The following is a 17,578-nucleotide window of genomic DNA, read 5'->3' on the forward strand; positions in this document are numbered from 1 at the left end:
CTCGCATTATATAATACCAAACACATCAACAAAACCAGCTTCTAAACTAAAACCTCGACTATAATTACGCGCCTCTCACCCCTTATTTTCCCATCTACTCGCTCCTCTCATTTTACATTTCCATACAACAAAAGTGGGGAAACACGAACCACTTACAAGGTATTTTCTCGTCTGCTTTTCCATTTTTGGTTCCTAATTCAGCCAACTCATCGCTCAGAGTTTTGCTTTTAATTGCATTCCCTCGAACTCCGAACCTAACTGAAGCTCTATAAATACCCAAACGGCCATAACGCATCTCTTTTTCTTCCTTCATTTCTTTTAAATTCTTTTGATCTCTTATCTGAGTTAAACATCGATTCGGTATTATACGAAATTTTTTTTTTAGTTTGATTCTCCTTCTCTGCGATTCCTTCTCCTGTTCAGGTGATTATAATCTGACATTTTCTTTGTTTCGTTTTGGCCGTCGAGAAGATAGAATAAGGCAGTGGTTTACTTCATTACGGCGTCGCAAATTTATTCTTTTGTTTGTACATTATAATATCATCACGGCTTTTCTTTCGTTCTTGAACAAGTAAAATGGTGCATTTGTAGATTAGTTTTCTTTCTTTCTTTCTTTCTTTCCAAGTTTTCTCTTTTTGTGCCTTTTACCCTCGAAGCTTCCTGCATTTCTCGAGCGGCCTTTCTGAACGCGTTTTCTTTTTCGTTGTCGAGGTTTTTAAATTAGGTGCGGTTTTATGACTTTTTATTTTTTTTGCCTCTCAGAAAGCTGTTTTGATTTTGTTAAAAATGCCGTATCTTTGACTGACTTTTTATTCGATGCTCAGTTTCCGCTTCTTAATCTGACGAGTTTTAAAATCTCTGCTTTCCAGAGTATTTCTTCAGTGCCGTTGTCTAATGGCAACCAAAGGAAAAAGATTGTTTCCAATTTAAAGATTTTATGTGCATTCCTTACATTTTTAAATTAAATTCTTTTTCTTTCTTTTTCGAATTGACTTGGTTTGTGCTCTGTTTTCTTCAAGATTTTATTTTATTTTTTGGTCAAAAGAATCAATTTCTTAATTTTCTGATTGGTTCGTTGTTGTTTTCTTTGAATTGCTCGTTACATGATTGACCGTTCAGTTTTTTTTTTCCTAACCGCAAAGCGGAAGCTGTCAATGTCTATTCCAATTTGTCTATCTCTTCTACCTGTGTTTGCTTGCAATGATGTTATAATATATTCATTTTGTTTTCACCTCTAAGATATTTTTCAGTAGTTGAATTTTCAAAGAAGAAAAAAGAAAAGAAAAGAAAAAACTGTTTAATGTAGCGCAGTCGATTAATTAGCCGGTAAGATGCTTAACCGTACTGATTAAACAATGATAACAAGTTACTGATCTTGGAAAAAAATAAACTATAAGTCTTGCAAACTTTTAGTGGTAAATTTGATGCTGATTGATGGAATGTATGATAGCAACACGAGTATGGTGAAACCTGAAGTTTCTGTTTTGGGTTTTCCAATAATGATTTTAATTCAATTGATGGATCTTTTATGTGCTTGGGGGTCCATTGTGTGTTTTCCCCATTTTCACTGTAGGCCCGTAATGTGTGGTTGCCTTTAACTTGGTTCCCTCTCCCTGAGTGGGGGCAAGGCGTCTTTTTTATCAAGCAACTACCATTTACTTTTATTTTGCTGTACCAGATATCATTTTTTTCACGTGGGCCAGCTTTATTTATGAATGAATGCTGCTCTTCACTTCTTTGGGTTTCATGTAATTTCAGGCTTTGCTACCTTTTGCATGCTTACGAGGATGATGTAGGTGATTGTGATTGTTTTTGTCTTCTTTTTTTTTCCCTTACAGTTACTGTTTGAGTTATTTTGGCTGGTGCTATTATTTGTTTACTTATTCTGTTCATGATGTCAATTATCTAATGTATGTGAAATCTGTAATTCTGCATATAATGAAGTCATCAAATTGCCTTTTTTCCTAAATATTGAGAATGTTTATGGGTTTTTAGTTTATCTTGCTTTTGCTTTCAAAAAATATTCCCTGTATGTTTTGTTTAGCTCGCAAGTTTGCTTCTATTTGTTTTTAGGTTCTGCAACTTTGATTTTTTTTATTTCCTGGAAAGGTTGTTGAACTATGGAATATAAATCATTGTGATACTGAACAAGAAAAACTATTCATTGGAAACAATGATATTTTAGAAGAATTTCATGTAAAATTGCAGTCTAGTTGCTTAGGAGGAGGATAAGGACAAGTTATTGTCAAGTCCAAACCTCTCGCCCTTGCAAATTAACTTTGTCTGGGAAGAAAAGGACTGAACTTTAAAAGGAATCTAAGGCTGTGAAGGGCCATAGAAAGTAGAATTTACTATATTTTTCAGTAATGTCTCGATGCTTTTTTTAGGAAATTTTCATGCTTATAAAGTCCCTTTCCTTGCAAGTTGTGTGGTTGCTTGCCAGTTCTGACTGATAAGATGTTTGTCTTCTTCCCAATTGGTTTAGTAAATCTTAGCTGTCCATTTTCTCTGTATGCCATCTTTGTGCATTTTCATCTTTCAACTGAATTGCACTACATATATTCGACACCGATATATCTTTTGTTTTCCTGCACCTCTTCTGTCTCCAACCTTTTGGTTTTCTGAAGTTAATTGTTTATATTTGTTTGGTGAGGCATGTTTTGTATCATTGTCTTCCAATAATGAATTTGTCAAATTTGTTTACCGTTTCTTCTTGGCCTTTATTCATTGTTCATTTTTAGTTTTGAAGGATGTTTTTCTGGATCTGTACATTAATCATAGTTCTTAAATCAATTCCCTGCAGATAGTGTTCGCTTACATAAGTTTTAAGCAGAGTAACCAAAGGATATGAACAGGTTCAGTTCCTATATCTGGTTCTTTTGAAAAACAGTGATGATCTTTAGCTTCATTTTGTCTCTTTTGACACATTCTTACGAAATCCGTTTTCAGGTCCCTTATGCTTGATGGACTGCTTGCTTAAGAGCAGTGACAAGAAAACTTTAAAGAGGTGGTTCTTCATTGATAAAAGGGTTGGCTGAATAGAATATCTGAGATTGAATATTAAGGTTTGCTTCTTTGCACTTGAGTGGAAAGTTTGCTGAGGAGTCTGTTAGCTTTGACGTTATAAGTAGTGTTACAAAGCTGGATCAAATGGACCTGAAATCCAATCACACCGCTCCTGTTCTGGCTGATCCTGCACCGATAAGCAAGTCAAGATTAGTAGCTTCCAGTCTGTTGCAATACTCATCCCCAGCGCCAGTGTTTTCTCCAAATCTACTTCTAACTGTTCCCAGGAAGAAAACTGGAATTCTCGATGATGTTCGTGCCAGCAGCTGGCTGGATGCTATGAAATCCTCATCCCCTCGTCATACAAGCACGAGGGATTACAACCATGAGATTGTATCAGCTGATACAGATGTTGCGTATCGCACATGGATGGTATTGTTTCTCTTTTACTTCTACGCGAGTTTAATTTTGATACAAGTGGACGAGTTATTGATCTGCTCTATGTACTTTACTCTCTGATTTTACAGGCTAAGTATCCCTCTGCACTATCATCTTTTGAGCAAATTACAAATTTTGCCAAAGGCAAGAGAATAGCATTGTTTTTGGATTATGATGGGACTCTTTCACCAATTGTGGACAACCCAGATTTTGCCTTTATGTCTATTGATGTAAGAATAAATGGTTTGCCTGACAAAACCATATATAAAATCTTTTAGTCAAAATTCCTCTCTTTTTGGTTGCTCATGATAGACTAACCAAAGCCTTTTATTCAGATGCGAGCTGCTGTAGCAAAAGTGGCAAAATACTTCCCAACAGCAATAATTAGTGGAAGAAGCCGTGACAAGGTGATTTAAGGATCATGTTTTTTAATAATTTTTTGATCAAAAAGCATTTTAGTAATTCTGACATCTTCCTTGCCACTGTTTTTCATGCGTAGTTATCCAACTTCCACCTTCAATATGTTTAGATTATTTTATGTGTTTGATTGCCTCTTTGTTGGGTTTTCGTTTTGACCATATCTTGTTCTATGCCCTTGTATATTCAGGTATATGATTTTGTAGGACTAACAGATCTCTATTATGCGGGAAGTCATGGAATGGACATCATGGGTCCTGTTAGGGAATCGTCTGATGATCCTCCTAACTGCATTAGATCTACTGATAAGCAGGTTTGGGGCTTCAAATCTCTTAATCTTTTTATTCCCTGTGACTCTGCATTCTCTCTTAAATTATATCTTAATCTTGTTTCTCTTTAATGCACAGGGCAAAGGAGTAAAGTTATTCCAGCCTGCTAGTGAATTCCTACCTATGATTGACGAGGTATGTATGTCTCCCGAGTGCCATACTTTGAGCCCTTCACCTTTTCCTCTTTGTTCTAATGTGGAGTTTCATTCATCACAGGTTTTTAACTCACTTGTTAACAGCACCAAAGAAATTAAAGGAGCAAAAGTTGAAAACAATAAGTTCTGTGTCTCTGTCCATTACCGTAATGTAGACGAGAAGGTAGATACTTTCCTTGGTATAAGAAATATTTATCTTTTGGAAGTGATGCTCAGTGGCATGTCCATTTTCCTTGCGTACTTTATTAAAACATTCTTATATTTGTTTCCAGAATTGGAAAACAGTTGCAGAATGTGTTCATGATGTCATCAGAAACTACCCTCGTCTGCGATTGTCTCATGGTCGGAAGGTGATCTTTAAAGACAATATGATTCTCCTATTTTTGACTTATTTTCTGCTTGTGGCTTGTGCTAGATATGGATGTTGTGATTTCTGTTTGTGTTATTTTATAATATTAGCCCTTTATTTTTTTAAAATTTATGCAACTAGGTTTTAGAGGTACGGCCTGTGATAGACTGGGATAAGGGGAAAGCTCTCACATTTCTACTTGAATCACTTGGTAAGTATGTTTTCTAGACTGTCTTCTTATTATTTATTATTTTCACTATATGTTGTTTTTCATGCATAATAATGAATTAATAGTGAGCAAAATCAAATGCTTTAGGGCTTAGTAATCATGATGATGTGCTTCCCATTTATGTTGGAGATGACCGGACAGACGAAGATGCATTTAAGGTAAGATATAAATCACACCACCTTTGACACTCTTGAGAGTTGTGTATGCGTTCAAAAATAATTAACAGAAACAAGTTCATTGGTTTAAAAACAGGTTCTGAGAGAGGGAAATCTGGGATATGGCATTTTAGTATCATCCGCTCCAAAGGAGAGTAATGCATTTTTCTCCCTTAGGGACCCTCAAGAGGTACAAAAACAAATCTGTTTGTTCTCATACTAGGATTGTTGGTGTTTGAAATTAATTATGCCTCTGCCTGTGAATGATATGCAGGTGATGGAGTTTCTTAAATCACTGGTGAATTGGAAGAAGACAAGTGTTCTCTGAATACAACAAATAACATAGAGAAGAAAAATACACTGATAAAAGCATAGAATAAAGAAAATTTTACTATATCTAGTTAACACTGGGAGGCTTTGGAGTGGAAGTGGTGGCGTTTCTCCAGGTCTGGTGGCCTACCATTGCTGCTCATTGCTTCTTGTCTTAACTGTATATTCCTGCTTCAGTTATCTTTCTCACTGGTAACCGGTGATGGATGCTTCCATTTTATTTTCATGTTTCCCATTCTTGGCATTCAGTTTCGGAAAGCAGCCCTCTTCCATTGGACAACACTAAATATTTTTTTCATTCTTTTAAGCATGGATATGCTTTTATATGTATTTTTACAAACTCCTGATGGAATGTTATTTTTCATGCATTCTTCTCTCTCATTTTGCATATTTCTTTTAATTGATATACGCTCAACTGATTTTAAGATAGAAATTAGTTCTTTGATGTATCAAAAGTTGAGTGAACCAACTTGGGGAATTTTTTTCTGCTCATTATTATTATTCAGAGCATAACGTGCAAATTTAATTGATCTTGTGCTGTAGAGCAGTTAGTCGCTGAAATGAAAGTGACAGGGTGTTTTCCAGATGACAGAGCTGCAGTAACAGCATAAATAATAATAATAAATCACCATTTAAAAAAGCTTCTTCAATACAATGATCACAAAACAGGGGATTGAACCAGCTACTAGTGTAACTATAAGTAACATATGGTAGCTGTTTTTCTTTTTCATTTTACTTTTTGTCAGTCTATAGTTACCATATGGAGTGTTATTTGAAGTCCTTTTTTTTCATTTCACTTCACATGATTGCTGTGGACAACAACAAAAAAAAAAAGAAAGAAAACACAAGCAGCTCCTTTAATTTAATTTTGTTGGTTGTCAATGCCACAAAAAAAAGAAAAAGAAAAAGAAAAGAAAGTGACAGGGTTTGAATAATGCAATGCAATTCAAGACCCAATGATCCTAACAAACATTCAAGGAGTACACTCAAATCCCAACAACCATTCCATCCTGATGGATGTGGAAAAACAAATTTAATTAAGGAGCCCCTCAAACTTAGAGCTCTAGCCACAGCACATGATGCATTTTTCAACAGATCAGAACAAGTGCAAGGACAATTAATCCTAGATTATCTCAACAGCATGCCACATGACCCATGTTCCATTTCGTATACATGTCTTTGCCATTTAATTTAAAGGTAAAGATTTGGGATGCCAATGCCAATGCCTTATTCACCTCACAAATCAGTATCCATAAACTAGCTGTTTTCAGTCCAGGAGGACCCACATTCTCAAGAAAAATAATACGATGACTGTGGCATTCCCTAATGCCGTGTGTCCATTGGTCATTGCACGTAAATTGGCTCTGTCTTCAGGCTTCCAAATTATTATTATTAATAAAGAAAAATAATTAACTCTCTGAAATCTTGCAATGCAAGCCACAACCCAGAAGCTAGAGAAAAATAATACGATGATAATTTATAACTATACGTATAGTAGTATAGTATGCTGCTGTGAATGGCAATATATATTAATATAAAATCCTAACCCCCAAAAAGCAAGCAACTGAGTTTGACTACCAGGTGCAGCTGCATGCATGCATTGCATGGGATGCCCTTACCTTTTCAACTGTCCCTCTTTGTTTCACTGTATAGCATTCACCAGATCTGATCTAATGGGACCACCACTCTCTCCCCAGCTAAATTGGACAACCACCAATCCAAGCTCAAGACATGTGTAAATCTCTTCTCTTTCTCTCTATGTTGTTCTCTCTTTAATTTTACCTCCCATTACCCTTTTCTACTTAATCTCTCATTGCTTACTTATATTGTAAGTGTGACCAAATAAACCAAGTACAGAAGCTCAATTCCCAAGATGGAGGCCAGCAGCAGCACCTCCCATGACCCAGCATTGTTCCATGCTCCCTTGCTACACCACCCTCGGAGGAGGAGCAGCAGACCCTTAAAGGGTTTCGCAGTGATATTTGGGTCCGTCGTTTTCCTACTCTCACTGGTCATATTAATCGTTAACCAAAGCCCGGAGCCATTAGCAAGTAACCCCAGTAGTGTAACGGAGGCAGGGTCGTATTCAATGGCGGCGCAGCCAAGAGGGATAGCTGAAGGAGTTTCAGCCAAGTCAAACCCATCACTTTTTGACAAAGTTGGGTTTAATTGGACAAACGCTCTGTTTTACTGGCAAAGAACTGCCTACCACTTTCAGCCTCAAAAGAATTGGATGAATGGTAGGTTACTTAATTATAATTTAAGTTACTTCTTTTGATTTTGGTCACTAAACCTTTCATTTTAGTTTACTATTTTTAAACTTAAATATGATTTCCTTTTAATAATCGAATTTAATTTGTTGTCTTTTTCTTATTATGCTTGCACGTTGGTTCGGCACAACTTACGTATCTTGCTTCAGATCCTGACGGTGAGTTCTCATCACATCTAAATTCTTGTTGGGACAATACTGTTAGTCAACCATTTCATCAATCAATGCGTAAAACACAAAAATATCGAATCAGAAATTTGTGACCAACCCAATCTGCTAGTTCTTCCAAATTTGAGCATTTCAACCTTGATTTGCAATTAAAGTTAGCTTCTACATTGAATTGAATCATATCTTACCCTTTTTCTTCTACTAGATCCACTTATAATTTTATTTTTCAATACTCATTTAATTAAATTAAATAATTTAAATAATTTGTTTCATATAAAATATATATATTCTACATCAATAAGATACTAATATCGAATCCACCATTTGTGGTATAATAAATGCAATTATATTACAAAAAGTTAATAAAATATTAATAGCATAGAATTAATTAATTTAAAAAATATGATTTTTAGCAGAATTAAAAAAACAAATATCTTATAAAAAATAAATATTAAAAGAAAAAGACATATGATAACCCTTAGTTTACAATCTATAAATTACAAAAAAATAGTTACTTGACCGTTTGGTTTGTTTACCTGTCGTTCTAACGTTTAAGTCCTAACTAACTAGTTTTGCAAAACCTTGCTTCTGTACATACACCATGTAATAGCATGTGGTTTTTTTAGTAATTATATTAAACTCTAATAGTTTAATTAAAGTAGTATGTGACATAATGGAACAAAAATACGATGGTCGCAGGTCCGTTATATCACAAGGGATGGTACCATCTTTTCTATCAATACAACCCTGATTCAGCCATATGGGGCAACATCACTTGGGGCCACGCTGTATCAAAGGACCTCATTCACTGGTTCTATCTCCCACTCGCCATGGTTCCTGATCAATGGTACGATATCAATGGTTGCTGGACGGGGTCGGCCACTCTCCTTCCAGATGGCCGAATCGTAATGCTTTACACCGGCAGCACCAATGAGTCCGTGCAAGTCCAAAACCTTGCATATCCCGCCAACCTATCTGATCCCCTCCTCCTTCAGTGGTTAAAATACCCGGGTAACCCGGTTGTTGTTCCCCCAACCGGGATCGAAGACAATGAGTTCCGAGACCCGACAACAGCTTGGCTTGGACCCGATGGTTCCTGGCGGATTACTGTTGGTACAAGGTTTAATACCACCATAGGAACAGCCCTTGTTTTCCAAACGACAAACTTTTCGGACTATCAATTATTGGATGGGGTCTTACATGCTGTTCCGGGCACGGGTATGTGGGAATGTGTAGATTTTTACCCCGTTGCAATAAACGGGTCCGTCGGACTTGACACGACGGCACTTGGGCCTGGAATTAAACATGTCCTGAAGGCTAGTTTGGATGATACGAAAGTTGATCATTATGCAATAGGGACCTACGACATGATAACGGATAAATGGACACCCGATAACCCGGAAGAAGATGTAGGCATCGGGTTGAAAGTGGATTATGGGAGATACTATGCCTCCAAGACATTTTTTGATCAGAGTAAACAAAGGAGGATTCTTTATGGTTGGGTTAATGAAACTGATACTGAAGCTGATGACCTCGAAAAAGGATGGGCTTCCATTCAGGTAAATTACATACATACATACATACATACATACATACATACATTACCACTACGAGTGCTACAACATACATAACATACTTTTCTACACGATGGTATTTTGTTATCGTACTTTTCAGACAATTCCCAGGAGTGTGTTGTATGACAACAAGACCGGAACCCATTTACTACAGTGGCCTGTGGAAGAAGTGGAGAGCTTGAGACTGAATGCTACAGTGTTTAAGGATGTTGTAGTTGAAGCAGGATCAGTTGTGCCCCTCGACATAGGCACCGCTACTCAGGTTTTGTAACTTTACCACCTCTAATAACAACTCACCCCACCAGCACTAATTTATATTGACAACATAAAATTATTAAATGCAGTTGGATATATTAGCAGAGTTTGAAATAGAGACGTTGGTATCGAACAGCACGGAGGATGAAGTCAGTGATTGCGGTGATGGGGCGGTTGATAGGAGCACTTACGGGCCATTTGGGGTCCTGGTTATTGCTGATGATTCACTTTCTGAGCTCACTCCTTTATATTTCCGTCCACTTAATATATCCGATGGGAGTCTTGAAACTTACTTTTGCGCTGATGAAACAAGGTTTGCTTTGTTCTACATATGTTTCTAATTGCGAGTTTCGGTTAACAAGTGAAAGAACAATATATAAATGGTTTGATGCAGGTCTTCTAAAGCTCCCGATGTCACGAAACGAGTGTATGGAGGCAAAGTTCCAGTGCTTGACGATGAAAACTACAAAATGAGGGTATTGGTAAGTCATAAATAATGTTGTCTGCTTGAAGATATAACTGGTGAAATTACAAAAAATGTACTGCTACTAGTAGTCTTAGTTAGTTAATTCGATAAAAGATTATTGTAAATTAAAAAGTTGAATGAAAACAGGTGGATCATTCAGTAGTGGAAAGCTTTGGAGAAGGAGGGAGGACGGTGATAACATCAAGAGTGTATCCAACGGAAGCCATATATGGAGCAGCACGGCTGTTCTTGTTCAACAATGCAAGTGGAGTGAATGTGAAGGCCACACTCAAAATTTGGGAGATGAATTCTGCTTTTATTCGTCCTTTCCCCTTTGAAGAAACATTATTTCAGGAAATGGTTGCTTCCACATGATTATCATTTGGGAAGGGTGGATGCAATACATATTACTATTAGTATTATGTTTGCAGTGCTTAATTTTTTTTATTGGTTGGGCATTATCCATTCACTTTGTTTTGTCGCCTGGTATTTGTTTGAGAATAAATCACTAAAATTTTGACATTCTTATAATATTTTTCTCTTTATTTTTAAAGAAAAATTTAAATCCAACTAAAAATCGGGTTAACTTAAAATTAATCTCCAATTAATTAAAATTAATTAAAGAAAACAATAAGAAACTGTCACTAATTACAACTACATGATAAGAATTGCGGACATCAAATCTTAAAAAGAAAAGTAGCATAGAGTCCCTATATTAGGAGTTGGATTTCATTTTGCCCCTCTATTAAAAAAATGGACAAATTAATTTTTATACATTAGATTAAAGAGTAAATTAATTCTTCTGTTAAAAATTTTATCCATTTCTACTATTAAAAATTGGTAAGTGTATATCAGCATAAGATACACATAACATATCTCGTGTCATTATTTAGTTTTTCTATTAGCTTTTCTAATTTTTAACAGTAAAAGTGGATCGAATTTTTAACAAAAATTATCAATTTGCTAATGTACAAAAATTAATTTTTTTTAGTACAAAAACAAAATACAATCTAACACCTAACATAAAAGCTTCGTATTTTTACCAATCCAATATTAGTTCATCTATCTTTAATTAAGCAACAACGAGTAGACATATTTCTTTATGAGCATTCACAACCAACAAGGCTTGATTATTAAGCAATTGATTGTTTTGAATATTAACAGTAATCGATTTATATCTATGCAGGAATCAACCCTAAAAGTTATTCTGTAACAGTTAAAGCCAGATACTCCACTATTTGCATGTTAGCTATGTTAGGAACCTTCCACACCATTATTGTACAAATCAAATGTTTTTTCTTTTTTTTATTAAAGGATGTACAAATCAAATGTTGATATATAATGTTAGCCAAAAAAATATCTGTAACCACTGATTTGCTTTTAAGGCCCTCTGGCACAAAAGATTCACCAATCAAAGTTTCTTGAGGTAAGCTTTCCACCTTTAACTATTTACCACTAGCAGACAACTCTATACTATAATCCTCTATCCAACATCAATTTTCTAACTCTTTCCGCATCCTCCACCCTCCCTGCATCGCTATATATCTTCATCAATAACTCAAAATTATGTTGGTTATCCGGCTCCAGCTCGAAAAGTTTTTGACCTGCAATCTCTCCTATTTGTATGTTTCCATGAACCGAACAGGCATACAGCATTGCTCCCCACACAGTTGGCCCTGCCTCAAACTCCATTCTCTCCACTATCATGTTGAAAGCCTCATCTATCAGCCCTGCTCTCCCGTAAAGATTTACCATGCAAGCGTAGTGCTCCATTCTCGGATCAATCCCGTACTTCTTTCTCATTAACCAAAACAGCCGCTCTCCGTCCTTGACCAAACCTAAATGAGCACAAGCCGATAGTATTGCTACAAACGTGATGCTGTTGGGTGAAGTACCGCTCCTCACCATCTGTTCGAAGTACATCAGAGCTTCTGGGTGTTTACTATGACCAGATATTATTGAATTCCATGACACAATATCCCGCTCGGGCATTCGTTGAAACAACCAACTTGCTCCATCTAACTTGCCAAGATTAGAATAAACAACGATCATAGCATTAACGACAGATGTATTCCACTCAATTCCTCGCCTGAGAACCCAACCGTGTATCTGTGCCGCAGCCTTCAATGAACAAAAACTAGACAGAATAGTGGATATAGTAACAGAGTCAGGCTCAAATCCCTCTTGAATCATCCCACGGAATACCTGCAATGCCCCAGCCAACAACCCGTGACGAATATAACCCGTCAACATGGAATTCCAAGAAATGTGATCCTTACAAGCAATGCTATCAAAAACCCGCCTAGCCTTAACTATGTCTCCACATTTTGCATACATATCAGTAAGAGCATTAAGCACAAACACGTCATTTCCAAAACCCTTACGCACCACATCGCGGTGAACAGCCTGCCCAACATGAATCGACCCGATTCCCGCGCAAGCCTTCAAAGCGCGAGGAAATGTGAACCGATCAGGTTCAACACCCTCTTCCTCCATTTGAAAGTAAAGGGCTAAGGCATCTTCATATTGTCCCAGTTCTGCGTATCCCGAGATAAGAGAGTTCCAGGGAAAAGCAGACTCGTTACGTTTAGACATTTGATCAAACACTTGATGGGCACTTTCCATGCGTCCAGCCGTAGCATACAGCCTCAACAGTTTGGAAGAGATGCCCGTGTTTTTACGTAATAAGTTCTGGGGAACAAGACGATGGACTGCGATGCCGTGGTCGATGGATTTTAGTTGGTAACATGTTTCTAACAGAGAAGAGAATATCTCTGAATCTATTATTATGCCTTTTTTGACAGAGGCTTCGAGGTCTTTAACGATAGACTCTACTGCTTGGAGTTTAGTTTGGGGGTAGGGTTTGTTGTTGATAAAGAGTGGGCCTGGGGAGGATCTCGGGAATGGGAGGGCAGGGGCAGTGTTTTTATTATGCTCAAACTGTCTTCGCTTTTGTTTCTGGTTCTTCTTGCCTTTAGAAGAGCAGTGAAAATGGAGAGTCAATGGTACAGTGTGTGGCTGCACTTGTAAAAGAGCAACCATTTTCAGAGAACGAAGATTGTAATTGGCAACACCCAAAGTCCCGATAAGAATTTTTACGCATGCAGTGGTTTTTAAAGTCTTAATTTACAATTTAGGGTCATTTTCTTTATTTTGGTACTTAAACTTTGTTTTGTCCACTTTCATAATTGAACCATCATTTTCATCCCAATTTACCCAAAAAAAACAAAGTTGGCAATAAAAACATGACTTATGTCCACGTTGATAACTTTTAGAGTAAAATAGGATGAAAATTATAACTCAGGTACTATAATGGAAAACGAAATGTTTACATTCCGACGTGAAAAACTACATTTCAAGAGCCTCTTGAAATCATGAATAAATCCAATTTTAAATCATAGAACAACTTTGAAAATCTAACTGGGATAGACTACCGCAAGAGGGGGTTTGATTTGTTCTGCACTTGAAAGCTTCAATAAGTATTGAAGCTCATATATTTATTTGCATGTTATTTAAGTAAACTGAGCTTATATATGAAAGTAATGAAAGGCATCTGTTTTCAAGACATTATTTTAGTACATCATGGGCACCCTTCGTTTTTTCCCTCAACCAGATTTACATCCTTCTTTTTCTTCTCATTTCTTCATCTTGCTAGAAACTTTTGAAGGTCCTGTGACCCTCAGCTGGCCTTGACTTTGCCCTAAAACAAGGTAAAAAGGACACTCCTGTTTTTGTGATGCTCTTGTTTCACAAGAACCTTACCCAACAGTCTGCTGCAACAAAAAATAAAATAAAATAAGAAATCAACAAATCATTTCAAAACCCAAACCTATGTACTGCATATTGGAATAGACATTACAATTGCTGGAGGATACTAATGTTGTTCTCGCAAATATTCTCCCTCTACCTCATATCTATCACTACCACCAGGGCAGAAATGTACCAGTTCCACCGGGTATTTAAAGGGATGGCCTTTTCCATTGTTACAAGTAATTATACATTCAATAAAGTTCACAAGAAGCACAATCTTGTTCTAGATAAGAAACATAACAGAAATGCCAAAAAGGTTCAATAAAAACAATGCAGTAGTCATGTTTTCTGATTCAAAATGTAACAAAAAAAAAAAACAGCAAAGCTGGATAGAAAGGATCATTGCACTCACAGAACACACCTCAAACGCAGCAAAGATTGGACGAACTTGTTCAAATATTTCATCTTCTGTTCCTATTGCCTTGATCTGCAAGTATTTGCTTCATTTAATATAACCAATATGCTATGTAAGCCGCCACAAATTAGAAAGGGAAAAACATAAAGCCCCAAAGGAGATAATTTTATATATCTACCGTATAGAGCTTTCCTCTCTCAGAGTAGTAGTTAATAACTGGAAGACTCAATGCCTGAAAAACTGTAAGACGTTTTTTGATTGTTTCTAAGTTGTCATCAACTCGGCCCTGCAATAAGAAAACATCATACTTCAAGAAACAGGTTTAATGTGATTCAAATTAAGCCAAAAAGTTATCAACATGTACCTCATTACGATTCAGCACACGTTTCACCATTTCTTCTTCTGGGCAATCAAAGAAAAGTACAACATTTGGCTCTACACCAATCTGAGATTGCCATTCAGGAAGCTATATTAATGATAAAAAGATCATTTCTTCAAATATTCACACACATCTCATCACTTTTTCAGAGAGTTTTTTCAACCCAACAAACAAACAACTTTAGGAAACACATAATTAACAGCTTTGGAAGACAAATGGTCAAATTTATTTACAGTTCTCACTCACACACACACACAAAAAAAAAAAACCATTAGGGGAAAAAGGAAGAGAAAAAAAAAGCTCACAATTCGTTCAAATGATACTCGGTTCTCCTCAGTACGTGGGAAGCCATCAATGAGAAATTTGTGATTGTCACTTAATTCCATCTCCTTTTGTATCAGTTGGACTGTCACCTGTGACGGGACAATTTTTCCTTCTTTAATTGTGTTAAGAATCATGGCACTGGAATCAAAGATATATCATTAGAGGATAAGGATTACTTAAGTCACTTAGCAATATGATTTGTAAACAATGACGAGAAATCATTACCCATCTGCACTCTTAGAAGCTATTTCCCTTCTCAACAAATCTCCTGCACTCAAATGTGCGAATCCAAATGTCTCAACAATCTTTATACACTGAGTACCTTTTCCACTACCAGGGCCACCTGAAAATTGAAAGGCAGGTGGAAAACTCTGAATAAATGTAAGCTCCAAATGAAAAATTTACTAAACAAACGATGTCTATTTGAACACTTCAAAAAAGCAGTATCGCACATACTGTATCAAAGCCTGGTGTCACAAATGGTTTCCATGTGAAAGTAGGGTGCAAAAATCTGTCCAAACATTTATACAGGATATAGTTTTTGACATCACCGTTCCCTTTAATGCAATAAAAGATAAATGTTGATCTATCAAAAGATTTACAGCAGTGGTATATCAATAAATAACCTCAAGTATCATTTCCAAACTAACCATACAAAAAATGCCAAGTGACATCTAATATAATTAACCAAATATACAATGATATTGTGAACTATGTAACCCATGATGTTTTGCTGCACTCAGAAAGCCAAAAGATTCAAGTTGGGTCAGAAGCAACCATTCCTTTGGTTAGGCAAAGAATCAAGTATGCTGGATGTGCAGTTTGCATCTTTAATTTTGTTTTCTTCTTGAAAATAGAATTTAAAATATAAATATATCAAAACAAGAGAAATGAACTTAAGGAGAAAATAAGGTTTAAAATGGTGCAAAACTTCCCAAGCTCAAAGAATTCCAAAGCCAACACAAAGCATATCAAATAAGTGTGATTTTGCATGATACCGTATAAAGTAAGAATGGAGCATTACACATTCATGCTAGCAATGCGCAAGATTTACCTAGGACAAAAGTTATGAATGGAGTTTTCTCTTTGGGGGCTATTACACCTTTTGCCTGCATGCAGATAATGATGAACAAAAAAAAAAAACTCATTTTAAGAATATATCACGGAATATTTACTGGTTCTGTAAGCAAGTAAGCATCAAAAAATTAACAAAACCAACAAAAGTAAAAGAATTAAAATGTAAATGAATTTGAAACAGACAAAACTTATCTGACAAACAATCACAGTAGCACAAGGATTAACATGAAATAAGTGAATAAGTCGAAATCCTGAGGCTATAAGATCAATATACTAAATCCTAAATTATCCATACCAAACCAAAGGTGGTCAAATTGGTACATGACTAATAACAGGATACATTTTAAATGCTTTGGCACCATCTCCATCTAACATATTTATGTTGAATTGATCTGACCAAACTCAAACAAGGTTTCTCAAAGTAAGTTGAAAAATTAACTAGAATCTACATTTTCCCTCCTAGGCAATAACCACATAAGAAAAGGAAAGTAAAAGTAACAGCACTCTCTTCAAAGTCAACCCATAAACGAGAGCCTTTTTTTGGGCGAAAAATCAGTCAGTTTTTAAGATTCAATCTGTCCAAGTCTAACACAAGTCCAAATGCAACAAGAAATGTTCTTCATTTGACAATGAATTACAATACCTGTTGGGCGATCCCTGTTGTTAATGATTCCCAAGTGTTGAGCCTAGACGCTGTCTATAAAACAGAAACAAGAAAACGAGTGCTAAATGTGATGAATAACAGAAAAAGTAAACTAAAAAGAAGAGAAGAACAGAAGTGAGATAAATGAAGACCCTTTTTTTATTAATTTGCATTGATTTTCAATTGAGAAGTGGAAGAAGAGAATCGGAACCTGGGCAAGAAAGGAGGATGAGATGGAGGAAGAAAGCGAAGCCACGCGCCTCCACATCTCTGTCAGACTTGGTCTTCGTCTTTAGTTGCTATTTCTCTCTTATTCGTTGTTTATTCAGGTATAACAAAAGTTTTGAGGAATGAAGATGAGGTGGGGTTTTGGTTTGGGGGGGTGTTATTGCTATGGAAACATTATGTCGAACAAATAACGTGCACCATGTGAGGTGTGTCGTGCGGAGGAACGATGAGCGGCGAGGCAGCAATGGTAGTAATGAGAGAGTGAATAGTGCAGTGTGTTGTCTTGATATGAGGGCCTGGCGAACGAATCAAATTCCCCTTGTTTGTTTGAAAATTGATTGATGCCTCACTCCCTCCCTCGTTTCTTTTTCGAGGAAGAAGGATTTGAGATTTCGGGATTCGTCTTCTAACAAACAACTTGACTCATTCTTAAATCATAATATGAATATAATTATGAAGAGAAATTACGCAAATAAGATGCTATTTTATTCCTACAACGTCTAATATTTTATCACGAAACGGAACTAACTACTTTATCAAAACTGGAATTACCCACCAAACCCAATAATCAACGCAAGCAACACAAGAATCGAGTGTTTTATATGTTACGATATTTGATTTG

The 17,578-nt window shown here is 36.3% G+C and overlaps 4 protein-coding genes across 13 annotated transcripts; 2 read left to right on the forward strand and 2 right to left on the reverse strand.

Annotated features, from left to right (window-relative positions):
- Positions 1–5,776, forward strand: LOC108476600 (trehalose-phosphate phosphatase A). Of its 3 annotated transcripts, XM_053023256.1 has the most exons (14): positions 1–159; positions 1,679–1,792; positions 2,804–2,855; positions 2,950–3,438; positions 3,534–3,674; positions 3,780–3,851; positions 4,052–4,174; positions 4,269–4,325; positions 4,407–4,508; positions 4,618–4,695; positions 4,836–4,905; positions 5,011–5,081; positions 5,176–5,268; positions 5,353–5,776. In XM_053023256.1, exons 4-14 carry the CDS (start codon positions 3,151–3,153, stop codon positions 5,404–5,406), a joined length of 1,149 nt encoding a protein of 382 aa, XP_052879216.1. In that variant the 5' UTR covers positions 1–159; positions 1,679–1,792; positions 2,804–2,855; positions 2,950–3,150; the 3' UTR covers positions 5,407–5,776. The 3 variants fall into 3 exon arrangements, with proteins under 3 accessions (XP_052879216.1, XP_017634345.1, XP_017634340.1); XM_017778856.2 differs by lacking the exon at positions 1,679–1,792; XM_017778851.2 differs by lacking the exon at positions 1–159 and having other exon boundaries at positions 1,695–2,648.
- Positions 5,777–6,936: 1,160 nt separating this feature from the next.
- Positions 6,937–10,671, forward strand: LOC108479265 (acid beta-fructofuranosidase 1, vacuolar-like). Its single transcript, XM_017781753.2, has 7 exons — positions 6,937–7,648; positions 7,828–7,836; positions 8,545–9,404; positions 9,520–9,681; positions 9,764–9,987; positions 10,069–10,156; positions 10,288–10,671. Exons 1-7 carry the CDS (start codon positions 7,282–7,284, stop codon positions 10,513–10,515), a joined length of 1,938 nt encoding a protein of 645 aa, XP_017637242.1. The 5' UTR covers positions 6,937–7,281; the 3' UTR covers positions 10,516–10,671.
- Positions 10,672–11,413: 742 nt separating this feature from the next.
- Positions 11,414–13,369, reverse strand: LOC108479266 (pentatricopeptide repeat-containing protein At4g25270, chloroplastic). The gene has a single exon (XM_017781754.2). It carries the CDS (start codon positions 13,180–13,182, stop codon positions 11,614–11,616), a length of 1,569 nt encoding a protein of 522 aa, XP_017637243.1. The 5' UTR covers positions 13,183–13,369; the 3' UTR covers positions 11,414–11,613.
- A 217-nt stretch (positions 13,370–13,586) lies between these two features.
- Positions 13,587–17,578, reverse strand: LOC108479267 (probable UMP-CMP kinase 2). 8 transcript variants are annotated; one of them, XM_017781761.2, is made up of 9 exons: positions 16,940–17,578; positions 16,729–16,782; positions 16,063–16,117; positions 15,234–15,351; positions 14,990–15,146; positions 14,670–14,750; positions 14,484–14,591; positions 14,312–14,390; positions 13,587–13,910 (listed from the first exon to the last, which is right to left on the reverse strand). In XM_017781761.2, the coding sequence occupies exons 1-8, from the start codon at positions 16,994–16,996 to the stop codon at positions 14,352–14,354; spliced, it is 669 nt and encodes a 222-aa protein (XP_017637250.1). In that variant the 5' UTR covers positions 16,997–17,578; the 3' UTR covers positions 13,587–13,910; positions 14,312–14,351. The 8 variants fall into 8 exon arrangements, with proteins under 8 accessions (XP_017637250.1, XP_017637248.1, XP_017637251.1 ...); XM_017781759.2 differs by having other exon boundaries at positions 13,587–13,913; XM_017781762.2 differs by having other exon boundaries at positions 14,303–14,390.

This window comes from Gossypium arboreum, chromosome 12 (genome assembly GCF_025698485.1).
Source record: "Gossypium arboreum isolate Shixiya-1 chromosome 12, ASM2569848v2, whole genome shotgun sequence".
Lineage (NCBI taxonomy): Eukaryota > Viridiplantae > Streptophyta > Magnoliopsida > Malvales > Malvaceae > Gossypium > Gossypium arboreum.